The sequence below is a fragment of the Mytilus californianus genome, unplaced genomic scaffold (assembly GCF_021869535.1).
Source record: "Mytilus californianus isolate M0D057914Y unplaced genomic scaffold, xbMytCali1.0.p SCAF_10, whole genome shotgun sequence".
In the NCBI taxonomy this organism is placed as follows: domain Eukaryota; kingdom Metazoa; phylum Mollusca; class Bivalvia; order Mytilida; family Mytilidae; genus Mytilus; species Mytilus californianus.
Window position 1 is genome coordinate 71,666,701 of NW_026262582.1, and position 13,162 is coordinate 71,679,862.

Genomic DNA, 13,162 nt, shown 5'->3' on the forward strand with positions numbered 1-13,162 from the left:
CAATACTTTATACTTTAAATGATATATTGTGATCTCATCTTAACGTAATTCATGTCTATTTTTAGGTGCTGGGAACCCCCACAGACAACACATGGAAGGATGTCTCTAAATTACCTCAGTACGATAGGAGTAAGTTTTTGGGGAGATGTGTAGGGGTGTGTCTAAATTATCTCAGTATGATAGGAGTTAGCTTGGAGAGAAAGATAGGATGCTATTTGGAAGAGTGGTTTGTATGAAGGAAACAACAAGAATCCCAACAAAAAAACTCATAATTTGAATTTAATTTTAAATTTCTAGGAAGGTTTTTAGGAGGGGGGGGGGGCATACCAAGGAGGCAACTACAAACTTTAAAGAAATACACTATAGCTCAAGTAGATTGTGTTATTTCCACCTTTCCATGATGTGAATGGGCACAGAGCGGGCAAAACCAAATAAAAGTCCCTCGTTTCTAGCCTATAGATTGGACATGTCATCTCTTTTCTTTCATCATAAGTACTAAACCCAACGTACGCTGAAAATGTATCTAAAGCTTTGAATTCAATAGTTTAAATATATCTATGTTTTACAACACGCTGAGCAGGATTTTTAATGTGCTAGTTACTCAATTCAAGGTAACAGTCCACAAGAAGGCATGTCATCCTACCCGGACACATTATTCTGACTCTTAGCTCACCAGTCTTTGCAGATTATGAATAAATGACTGTGCTGATATGTCAATGAGACAGTTAACGTTAAAATACATCACAGAAAACCAGAAGACAAGTAGGGATTAACAATAGACAGGTGTCTAAACCCCTAAATCTAACTCACAAAGGTTAAAAAAGGTGTGAATACATTTATCAGAGACGATTAACATTTACCGATCAAAACCTTACTCCAAATATCAAAAAAACTTTAAACATATAACGAACACTTCTCAAAATTCATTGAACAGGCACATGTGGCAGGGTTTAACTAGATTTGTCTCCCATAGAACAAACACTACAAAAATCATACAGGAAAAATACTTTTAATTATAATACAATGTAATGTTTAGTAAGATATGCTGCTACATATAAATATGTGTATCTCATTATTCTGCCTTTAATTCTTAGTGCTTAGTTTTGTCCTCTTTATTATACTCATACATAGTCATTTACATTTATTGTAAACAGGAAAATTATCGGGGCAGTTTTTTTTTTCTCTTTTTTTTTTGGCGGGAAGAGTTAATACAAGAAAATAATACTACTGTGAACACTTCACTTAAACTTGATTCATAGGACCAAGTCCAATTGATAGCAGTTTATTTTGTCATTTTTTATGGACTTCCCTGTTTTGAATTTACCTTAGAGTTTAGTATTTTTGCTTAAATTTTTTCTTACATAGATAAACACCCCCTGGAAATTGCAAATTAAAGGCGGCGCGAATTTGAATTCAGTATGGAAATCCTGAATCAAAGACGGCACGAAAATTTCGCTGTTTACAGTAGCTTTTATGAATGTTTGATAAATATCTTTTATATTAGAATATAATACTCACATATTTTTTTTTATTTTACAGAAAAGTTTGTTATGTATGAGAGAGTGTCTTCATTGTCATTAGCAATTCCAAAACTGTCTTTCATTCCTAATGCTGAAGATCTTGCTAGTCAATTTCTGCAGGTATGACATTTTATTTTAACATACTGTAAATTCAGAAGTTATTGCCAGGTTTTTATTAATGCGATTAATGCAACTGGGTGAGTACTGCAATGATTAGAACTTGCATTCTGATATCTGATACATTCATTTGTATGCAGATTTTCCTGAAATCGCAATGATTAATCTCACATTTTTGTCCATTCTTCACAAATTGCAATAATAAATGCACCCAATAATATCTGAATTAACAGTACTTTGTCTCTCATTTTTTTCGCTCCTTGGCAGAGTAAAAAAGCAAGACTAAAGTTTGTTGTTTCCTGCAGGGGCGTTATCAATTTGTTTTATAAGTTTGTGATTATAGATATAGGAAGATGTGGTATGAGTGCCAATGAGACAACTCTCCATCTGTCAGTTTAAGAGGAACCACTAATGGTATGCCAGTGTATAAGCATTAGCACATCTTATTTCCTCAGAGTTTTTTTTAGCTCACCTGACCTGAAAGGTCAAGTGAGCTTTTCTCATCACTTTGCGTCCGTCGTCCGTCGTCCGTAAACTTTTACAAAAATCTTCTCCTCTGAAACTACTGGGCCAAATATGACCAAACTTGGCCACAATCATCATTGGGGTATCTAGTTTAAAAAATGTGTCCGATGACCCCGCCAACCAACCAAGATGGCCGCCATGGCTAAAAATAGAACATAGGGGTAAAATGTAGATTTTGGCTTATATCTCTGAAACCAAAGCATTTAGAGCAAATCTGACATGGGATAAAATTGTTTATCAGGTCAAGATCTATCTGCCCTGAAATTTTCAGACCAATCAGGCAACACATTGTTGGGTTGCTGCCCCTGAATTGGTAATTTTAAGAAAATTTTGCAGCTTTTGGTTATTATCTTGAATATTATTATAGATAGAGATAAACTGTAAACAGCAATAATGTTCAGCAAAGTAAGATCTACAAATAAGTCAACTTGACCAAAATGGTCAGTTGACCCCTTAAGGAGTTATTGCCCTTTATAGTCAATTTTTAACCATTTTTCGTAAATTTTTGTAATCTTTTACAAAAATCTTCTCCTCTGAAACTACTAAGACAAATTTAACCAAACTTGTCCACAATCATCATTAGGGTATCTTGTTTAAAAAATGTGTCCGATGACCCCGCCCGCGAACCAAGATGGCCGACATGGCTAAAAAATAGTACATAGGGTAAAATGCAGTTTTTGGCTCATATCTCTGAAACCAAAGCATTTAGAGCAATTCTGATGAGTTTAAAATTGTTCATTAGGTCAAGATCTATCTGCCCTGAAATTTTCAGACCAATCAGGCAAACCGTTGTTGGGTTGCTGCCCCTGAATTGGTAATTTTAAGGAAATTTTGCTGTTTTTGGTTATTATCTTGAATATTATTATAGATAGAGATAAACTGTAAACAGCAATAATGTTCAGCAAAGTAAGATCTACAAATAAGTCAACTTGACCAAAATGGTCAGTTGACCCCTTAAGGAGTTATTGCCCTTTATAGTCAATTTTTAACCATTTTTCGTAAATTTTTGTAATCTTTTACAAAAATCTTCTCCTCTGAAACTACTAAGACAAATTTAACCAAACTTGTCCACAATCATCATTAGTGTATCTTGTTTAAAAAATGTGTCCGATGACCCCGCCCGCGAACCAAGATGGCCGACATGGCTAAAAAATAGTACATAGGGTAAAATGCAGTTTTTGGCTTATATCTCTGAAACCAAAGCATTTAGAGCAAATCTGACATGGGATAAAATTGTTTATCAGGTCAAGATCTATCTGCCCTGAAATTTTCAGACCAATCAGGCAACACATTGTTGGGTTGCTGCCCCTGAATTGGTAATTTTAAGAAAATTTTGCAGCTTTTGGTTATTATCTTGAATATTATTATAGATAGAGATAAACTGTAAACAGCAATAATGTTCAGCAAAGTAAGATCTACAAATAAGTCAACTTGACCAAAATGGTCAGTTGACCCCTTAAGGAGTTATTGCCCTTTATAGTCAATTTTTAACCATTTTTCGTAAATTTTTGTAATCTTTTACAAAAATCTTCTCCTCTGAAACTACTAAGACAAATTTAACCAAACTTGTCCACAATCATCATTAGGGTATCTTGTTTAAAAAATGTGTCCGATGACCCCGCCCGGGAACCAAGATGGCCGACATGGCTAAAAAATAGTACATAGGGTAAAATGCAGTTTTTGGCTCATATCTCTGAAACCAAAGCATTTAGAGCAATTCTGATGAGTTTAAAATTGTTCATTAGGTCAAGATCTATCTGCCCTGAAATTTTCAGACCAATCAGGCAAACCGTTGTTGGGTTGCTGCCCCTGAATTGGTAATTTTAAGGAAATTTTGCTGTTTTTGGTTATTATCTTGAATATTATTATAGATAGAGATAAACTGTAAACAGCAATAATGTTCAGCAAAGTAAGATCTACAAATAAGTCAACTTGACCAAAATGGTCAGTTGACCCCTTAAGGAGTTATTGCCCTTTATAGTCAATTTTTAACCATTTTTCGTAAATTTTTGTAATCTTTTACAAAAATCTTCTCCTCTGAAACTACTAAGACAAATTTAACCAAACTTGTCCACAATCATCATTAGTGTATCTTGTTTAAAAAATGTGTCCGATGACCCCGCCCGCGAACCAAGATGGCCGACATGGCTAAAAAATAGTACATAGGGTAAAATGCAGTTTTTGGCTCATATCTCTGAAACCAAAGCATTTAGAGCAAATCTGACATGGGGGTAAAATTGTTCATTAGGTCAAGATCTATCTGCCCTGAAATTTTCAGACCAATCAGGTAACACATTGTTGGGTTGCTGCCCCTGAATTGGTAATTTTAAGAAAATTTTGCAGCTTTTGGTTATTATCTTGAATATTATTATAGATAGAGATAAACTGTAAACAGCAATAATGTACAGCAAAGTTAGATCTACAAATAAGGCAACTTGACCAAAATGGTCAGTTGACCCCTTAAGGAGTTATTGCCCTTTATAGTCAATTTTTAACCATTTTTCGTAAATTTTTGTAATCTTTTACAAAAATCTTCTCCTCTGAAACTACTAAGACAAATTTAACCAAACTTGTCCACAATCATCATTAGGGTATCTTGTTTAAAAAATGTGTCCGATGACCCCGCCAACCAACCAAGATGGCCGCCATGGCTAAAAATAGAACATAGGGGTAAAATGTAGATTTTGGCTTATATCTCTGAAACCAAAGCATTTAGAGCAAATCTGACATGGGATAATATTGTTTATCAGGTCAAGATCTATCTGCCCTGAAATTTTCAGACCAATCAGGCAACACATTGTTGGGTTGCTGCCCCTGAATTGGTAATTTTAAGAAAATTTTGCAGCTTTTGGTTATTATCTTGAATATTATTATAGATAGAGATAAACTGTAAACAGCAATAATGTTCAGCAAAGTAAGATCTACAAATAAGTCAACTTGACCAAAATGGTCAGTTGACCCCTTAAGGAGTTATTGCCCTTTATAGTCAATTTTTAACCATTTTTCGTAAATTTTTGTAATCTTTTACAAAAATCTTCTCCTCTGAAACTACTAAGACAAATTTAACCAAACTTGTCCACAATCATCATTAGGGTATCTTGTTTAAAAAATGTGTCCGATGACCCCGCCCGCGAACCAAGATGGCCGACATGGCTAAAAAATAGTACATAGGGTAAAATGCAGTTTTTGGCTCATATCTCTGAAACCAAAGCATTTAGAGCAAATCTGACATGGGGGTAAAATTGTTCATTAGGTCAAGATCTATCTGCCCTGAAATTTTCAGACCAATCAGGCAACACATTGTTGGGTTGCTGCCCCTGAATTGGTAATTTTAAGAAAATTTTGCAGCTTTTGGTTATTATCTTGAATATTATTATAGATAGAGATAAACTGTAAACAGCAATAATGTACAGCAAAGTTAGATCTACAAATAAGGCAACTTGACCAAAATGGTCAGTTGACCCCTTAAGGAGTTATTGCCCTTTATAGTCAATTTTTAACCATTTTTCGTAAATTTTTGTAATCTTTTACAAAAATCTTCTCCTCTGAAACTACTAAGACAAATTTAACCAAACTTGTCCACAATCATCATTAGGGTATCTTGTTTAAAAAATGTGTCCGATGACCCCGCCAACCAACCAAGATGGCCGCCATGGCTAAAAATAGAACATAGGGGTAAAATGTAGATTTTGGCTTATATCTCTGAAACCAAAGCATTTAGAGCAAATCTGACATGGGATAAAATTGTTTATCAGGTCAAGATCTATCTGCCCTGAAATTTTCAGACCAATCAGGCAACATATTGTTGGGTTGCTGCCCCTGAATTGGTAATTTTAAGAAAATTTTGCAGCTTTTGGTTATTATCTTGAATATTATTATAGATAGAGATAAACTGTAAACAGCAATAATGTTCAGCAAAGTAAGATCTACAAATAAGTCAACTTGACCAAAATGGTCAGTTGACCCCTTAAGGAGTTATTGCCCTTTATAGTCAATTTTTAACCATTTTTCGTAAATTTTTGTAATCTTTTACAAAAATCTTCTCCTCTGAAACTACTAAGACAAATTTAACCAAACTTGTCCACAATCATCATTAGGGTATCTTGTTTAAAAAATGTGTCCGATGACTCCGCCCGCGAACCAAGATGGCCGACATGGCTAAAAAATAGTACATAGGGTAAAATGCAGTTTTTGGCTCATATCTCTGAAACCAAAGCATTTAGAGCAATTCTGATGAGTTTACAATTGTTCATTAGGTCAAGATCTATCTGCCCTGAAATTTTCAGACCAATCAGGCAAACCGTTGTTGGGTTGCTGCCCCTGAATTGGTAATTTTAAGGAAATTTTGCTGTTTTTGGTTATTATCTTGAATATTATTATAGATAGAGATAAACTGTAAACAGCAATAATGTTCAGCAAAGTAAGATCTACAAATAAGTCAACTTGACCAAAATGGTCAGTTGACCCCTTAAGGAGTTATTGCCCTTTATAGTCAATTTTTAACCATTTTTCGTAAATTTTTGTAATCTTTTACAAAAATCTTCTCCTCTGAAACTACTAAGACAAATTTAACCAAACTTGTCCACAATCATCATTAGGGTATCTTGTTTAAAAAATGTGTCCGATGACCCCGCCCGCGAACCAAGATGGCCGACATGGCTAAAAAATAGTACATAGGGTAAAATGCAGTTTTTGGCTCATATCTCTGAAACCAAAGCATTTAGAGCAAATCTGACATGGGGGTAAAATTGTTCATTAGGTCAAGATCTATCTGCCCTGAAATTTTCAGACCAATCAGGCAACACATTGTTGGGTTGCTGCCCCTGAATTGGTAATTTTAAGAAAATTTTGCAGCTTTTGGTTATTATCTTGAATATTATTATAGATAGAGATAAACTGTAAACAGCAATAATGTACAGCAAAGTTAGATCTACAAATAAGGCAACATGACCAAAATTGTCAATTGACCCCTTAAGGAGTTATTGCCCTTTATAGTCAATTTTTTACAATTTTCATAAATTTTGTAAATTTTTGTAAATTTTTACAAAGTATTTTCCACTGTAACTACCGGGCCAAGTTCATTATAGATAGAGATAATAGTAAGGAGCAAGAATGTTCAGTAAAGTAAGATCTACAAACACATCACCATCACCAAAACACAATTTTGTCATGAATCCATCTGTGTCCTTTGTTTAATATGCACATAGACCAAGGTGAGCGACACAGGCTCTTTAGAGCCTCTAGTTTATTACCCTGCCCCCTCAGTCATAGTGTATTGGCTTTGAAACTTTTGCATGGTTTACACGATAAAGTATTGCTATTTTGATTTCAACATTTGCAAATCTATTTCAAAATAACATACAGGTGATACATATCTCTGTATCAACATTTTATTAATTTCCTCATTCCTTTGTCTTGTCTGTGAAGAAAAAAAACTAGCCTTTGTGATGCTAATAATGCGGCAGCATGAGCTATTTTAATGAACCTTGACCTGTGTAGCTTACTGTAGTCTGCATAGAGGATTAACCTCAGTGAACACATGAACCTCAAAAGTGCTCAAGTCTGAGAGAAAAGCAGTCTTTAAATGACCATTTCAATAAAAAATCTGGACTTTACTACCGATTTTTGGCTTCCCCTGGACTTGGCCTGCAAGTGATAGAAGAGGTTCCTGAAGTGTATATTTGAAAAATGTGTACCATCAGTAGCTGTAAACCAGTAGTTTTACATTGTTTTTGGAAGTTCCACACCTCCACACTGCATGACCCAGATAGAAAAGGAAAGTCCACCCTTCCAGAATTGCTTTTTTTCTCTGATTTCGATTTTCCAGGGTAAAAGATTGACTGGAGATTCCAAAGGGATATTCAAACTCATAAGTCGATGACAAAACTGACAACGCCTAGGCAAAAAATGAAAAATTACCAAAAGACAAACAACAGTATCCAGAACAAAACATAGAAAACTTTAGACTTAAAATCACAAACCCCACAAAAAAACCAGGGATTGATCTAAGGTGTTCTGGATCAGTAAGCAGATCCTGCTCCACAAGTGGTACCTGTCAAGTTTGAAATCAATATCAAACAGCTAACCTCTATTAGTATTGAGAGTCATTAAAGCAAAAAAAAAAAAGTATTTTGGGTAAAGTCCTAAATATTACTGTTTCTGAATGGTAAGGGTTAAGGACAGAAACAGTTTTTTACAATATATTACATCATCTTACAGAGCCTTGCCTAAAAATCATATTTTTGAAAATATTGAAAAAAAAAGAAGAAAATTTAGAGTCTAGAAAGTATGAGGTCCTATAAATGTTATTTATTGTGTATTTTGTAGATGTGTCCACAGAAAAGGATATCAGCTCAATCAGCGATGAGACATGAATACTTTAATGATCTTCCTCCAAAAATTCACGAGATTCCTGATGGTAAGTTATTTACATGAGTATGACATCCTCAATAAGGCCACCCTTAAAAAAATATTTGTTTGATGTTGCCTACCCATGACTCGTAGGGTTGGATAGATAGGTAGGGATTTTTTTTTTTTTTTGGCCACCAACATAAGTTTCATGTTTCAGACAAGAAAACAACATAAGAGCAAGAAAAAATCTTAAAAACAAAATTTGAAACGATTTGTGTGATAATTTATTTTCGAGTAGGCTGCTTTTTACATTGTTTTCGGTGGGTCGGTAGGCAACATCAATCCATTTAAATTTTTTTTAGGGCCTAACAGAAAGAAAATAAATAAAAAAATTAATATAATCAATATCAGTATACTGTGGATTCACTTATTTCTGTGGGTACCAAATTATGTGGATTAAGTAAAAATTTAATTTTCATGGATGTTTAATTTGGTGGTTTTACCAAAGTTTGCATGTATATAAAAATAAGGAGATGTGGTATGATTGCCAATGAGACAACTATCCACCAAAGTTCAAATCAAGCGGATGTAAGCAATTATAGGCTACTGTGTGGACTTCAACAATGAGAAAAACCCATACTGTATAGTCAGCTATCAAAGGCCCCAACATGAAAAATATGAAACAATTCAATTGAGAAAACTAACGGCCTAATTTATAGCAAAATAAATATGACACACATGAACCATCGACAATGCCTATATAAAATTTGTACTTCGTTGAATATTTAGATGTGTGGTTTACCTTTAGGCAGAAAATCCACGAAAACTGGTCTCCCACGAATAATAATGAATCCACAGTACTAGCTATAGTGAATCCAAAATTGTTAACCTTTTTTTTTATACAACATTTGTACTTGTGCATTACCAAAGAATAATAATGACATCTCGAAACAGACATTTCATTCGCTTTCATAAGAGCTGCGTCTGATAGAAATCAACCTTATGCAAGTTCACATATACATGAATGTGTGTTAGACTTTGATCGATTTTGGAACATTGAAATACGAAATGAAAGATGATATTGGTCTGTTTTGTAGGGTTCTTATAAGAACTCAATTTTCAAACAGTTACAGACTTTGCATATTGAAATTTCAACCCGAAATAGGATAACAGATGTAAGATCAATACATCTGATATCCTATTTTGGGTTGAAAATTTGCATAAGGTCGATTACTATCTGACGCAGCTCATTAGTACACCTGCCTCATATAAAAGATACAGCAATTAGAATCAAATAGAGATATTGTGTCAACACTTCAATTATACAAGAATCTGACAATGCTCTGTTCTGATAATTCTGATAACCTAAGCATTGCCTAAAGGCCTTCACAACAGGAAGTAAAATGGTGTTGTGAGATCCATTTAAGACAAACTGTTTTACTCTGGCCTTTGACTAAGGTTGGGGAAGACGAGACATATGTGTTGCTTTTCCAGTGGCGTCGTTTGGGGGCGTCAACAATTGTTAAGTTAAGAAATGATTATCATGGATTTTGTTGGTAATGGTAATCCTTTCAGACCCCCTTTTTGGCCCAAGAAAATAGAGGTTTTGAGAACTATATCTAATTTGCAAGAAATGTTTGGAAAAAAGTAAAATAACAAAAAAAACGAACTCCAAGGAATATTCAAAACAGAAAGTCCTTTATAAAATGGCAAAATCAAAAGCGCAAACACATCTTACGAATGGAAAACAGCTGTCACATTCCTGACTTGGTACAGGCATTTCCTTATGTAGAAAATGGTGGATTAAACCTGGTTTTATAGCTAGCTAAACCTCTCACTTGTATGACAGTCGCATAAAATTCCATTATATTGACAACAATGTGTGAGCAAAACAAAGAGACATAATAGGTAAAAACGTCAAAAATTGGGGTACACCAGTCAACTTTGTAATATAATCTTAATCACTATAAAATCAAATAACTTTATATATGGAAATGCACATATAAAGTCAGGAGCCTGTTATTCTGTGGTTGTTGTTTGCTGCTGTATATTATTATTTTTTTGAAAACAGGTCGTTGGTTTTCTAGTTTGGATTGTTTAACATTTGTCATTTCGGGGCCTTTTATAGCTTACTATGAGGTATGGCACTGTTTAACATTTGTCATTTCGGGGCCTTTTATAGCTTACTATGAGGTATGGCACTGTTTAACATCTGTCATTTCGGGGCCTTTTATAGCTTACTAGGAGGTATGGCATTGTTTAACATTTGTCATTTTGGAGCCTTTTATAGCTTACTATGAGGTATGGCATTGTTTAACATTTGTCATTTCGGGGCCTTTTATAGCTTACTATGAGGTATGACACTGTTTAACATTTGTCATTTTGGAGCCTTTTATAGCTTACTATGAGGTATGACACTGTTTAACATTTGTCATTTCGGAGCCTTTTATAGCTTACTATGAGGGATGACACTGTTTAACATTTGTCATTTCGGGGCCTTTTATAGCTTACTATGAGGTATGACACTGTTTAACATTTGTCATTTCGGAGCCTTTTATAGCTTACTATGAGGTATGGCACTGTTTAACATTTGTCATTTCGGAGCCTTTTATAGCTTACTATGAGGTATGGCATTGTTTAACCCTTACAGAGGGGCGTAAAGGGGGGTATCTGCACGGAAGAACGGGAAATAAAATGGCCATTTCACGATGAATGAACAATAAAAAATTTTTTTCACGTTGATCTTTTTACCAATTTCACGAAACACAGTGAATAACAAACCTTTTTCACGGCTGCACGTGAAATAAAAATGGCAAAACACGTTGCACGAAAATAACCCTTTACCACCCTCCTTACAGTGACCTAAATCATACCAGATCTTCTTATTCTTGTGTAGTATAGCTTTGACAAATTAAAGAACATGTATTTTAACTTTTCAATTTGCACAAAGGTCTTATGCCCCCTACTCCTTTAAGAGTTATAGAAAATGCAAATTCTCTATAGGCTTGGATGTATTTGGAGGATTTGACCAAGGATCCAGAAATTTTTTCACACAATTTCTGTCATTTTGAGATGACTTAAATGTTGGAGCCTCCAAATAAGTATCTATGAACATACAATATATCCTTAATCTACAGAAATTGGTACCCATAAGAAAAAAAATACACAGAAAAGGCAATTCTTTGATAAATTATGATTTTGAAGTGGAGTCTATTGTAAATTTTGTAATAAATTATAGTGTATTTTCTAATTTTTCTTGTTTTTTCTTTTTTGGCAAAGGTAAAAGAATAAATATGAATTTGGTAAGATTTGTTCTAAATAATTAGAATTGGAGTGATACTTAATATTTTATTAGATGTTCTTAATAAGGTAATGGAAATAATGAAATTTTGTTCAAATTTTAGACTAAATAATGAAAGTGTCTTCACACAAGTGATGCAGTAATTTCTGAAAAAAACCTGTTCATGTGCCTGTCTTAGGTCAGGAAACTGTTGAAGCAGTAGTTATATAAAAAAAAAAATGTAAACACGTTATCAATTTCATGCGTCCGAAGCACTTTTCTGGATTTACCTTCATCAGGAACGCTCAAAGCCGAATATTTGAAAGCCAAGGATGTATAAAGACCGAAAACGTTGAAGAGCTATGAACCAAAAAAGCACCTAAAAAAAATAGCCAATTCCATCGAAGGCTAACTTTGCCTGAGGGAGTTGAAACCTTAGCTTCCGTATAATTTTAAAATTTATAAACGGGCAATTTTAAATAGTTTGTTATAAATCATGTCAGTACCAAAGTACTGACTAGTGTGCTAATGATACCCTCGGGGACTGATAGTCCACCAGTAGAGGTATCGACTCAGTGCTGTAAAAAACATGTAAACACGTTATCAATTTCATGCGTTTCAAGTGTTTTGTCATTTGGAGGATTTGGTGTTGACGTCATATATTTAACAGTAAAATTAATTATACCCCAAATGTAGGAGTTGAGGCTATATTGCAGTCACCTTGTCCGTTCATTTGTTATACTGTAGTCCAACAAATATATTCTACACATTTTTCCCAGGTACTACTGGAAAGAATGACTTCATATTTAGTCAGCATTTTAGAAGTGAAAAGTTGTAAAGTGTGAACACTTTTCAGATCTGTCAGACACTTATTTTCTGTTTTCTGATACTTTGAACTATGAGTTGGAGTATGCTTAAGGTGGTACATAACACTACAGGGAGATAACTCTGTAAAAATCAGCTGAACATTTTAATCACGTTCTTTTGTTAAGGAAATAAAAAGCTTCTCAATGATCAAAATTAGTGTTTGTCAAACTGCTATATATCCAATGAAATTTTTCCGGTAATGTGTGTGGTTCAAGTTTTTTAAAATTTTTATATTTTTGTCAAAGGGTCAAAGTAAATATTTGTCAAAATCTTATGAAAATTAAACGAGCCAAATTATTTTTAGTCGAGGTGTTTGGTACCACCTTAAGACGACAACATGTCCCATCAATTCAATGTTTCTAGACTCAGGTACAATTTCAAGCTTGAAATTTAGATGACACTTGTCAATTATTGAAGAAGTCTTTCTTCACACTGGTTATTGTTTGGTAGCCAACTAAAAGTCTCTGTCAGCTGGAATATCTGGTAGACCAGAGCAGGGTAT

At 34.2% G+C, this 13,162-nt stretch overlaps 1 protein-coding gene across 2 annotated transcripts in view; it reads left to right on the forward strand.

The window, feature by feature from the left end:
• The window catches only part of LOC127718466 (cyclin-dependent kinase 14-like), a 75,102-nt gene that overhangs the window by 57,624 nt on the left and 4,316 nt on the right, over positions 1-13,162 (forward strand). Inside the window, exons 14-17 of one of the 2 annotated variants that reach the window (XM_052224511.1) lie at positions 66-129; positions 1,540-1,640; positions 8,490-8,580; positions 11,793-11,815. In XM_052224511.1, the coding sequence (XP_052080471.1) occupies positions 66-129; positions 1,540-1,640; positions 8,490-8,580; positions 11,793-11,815 (279 nt within the window). The remainder of the gene's footprint in view (positions 1-65; positions 130-1,539; positions 1,641-8,489; positions 8,581-11,792; positions 11,816-13,162) is intronic. The other variant, XM_052224510.1, reaches the window with a different exon arrangement.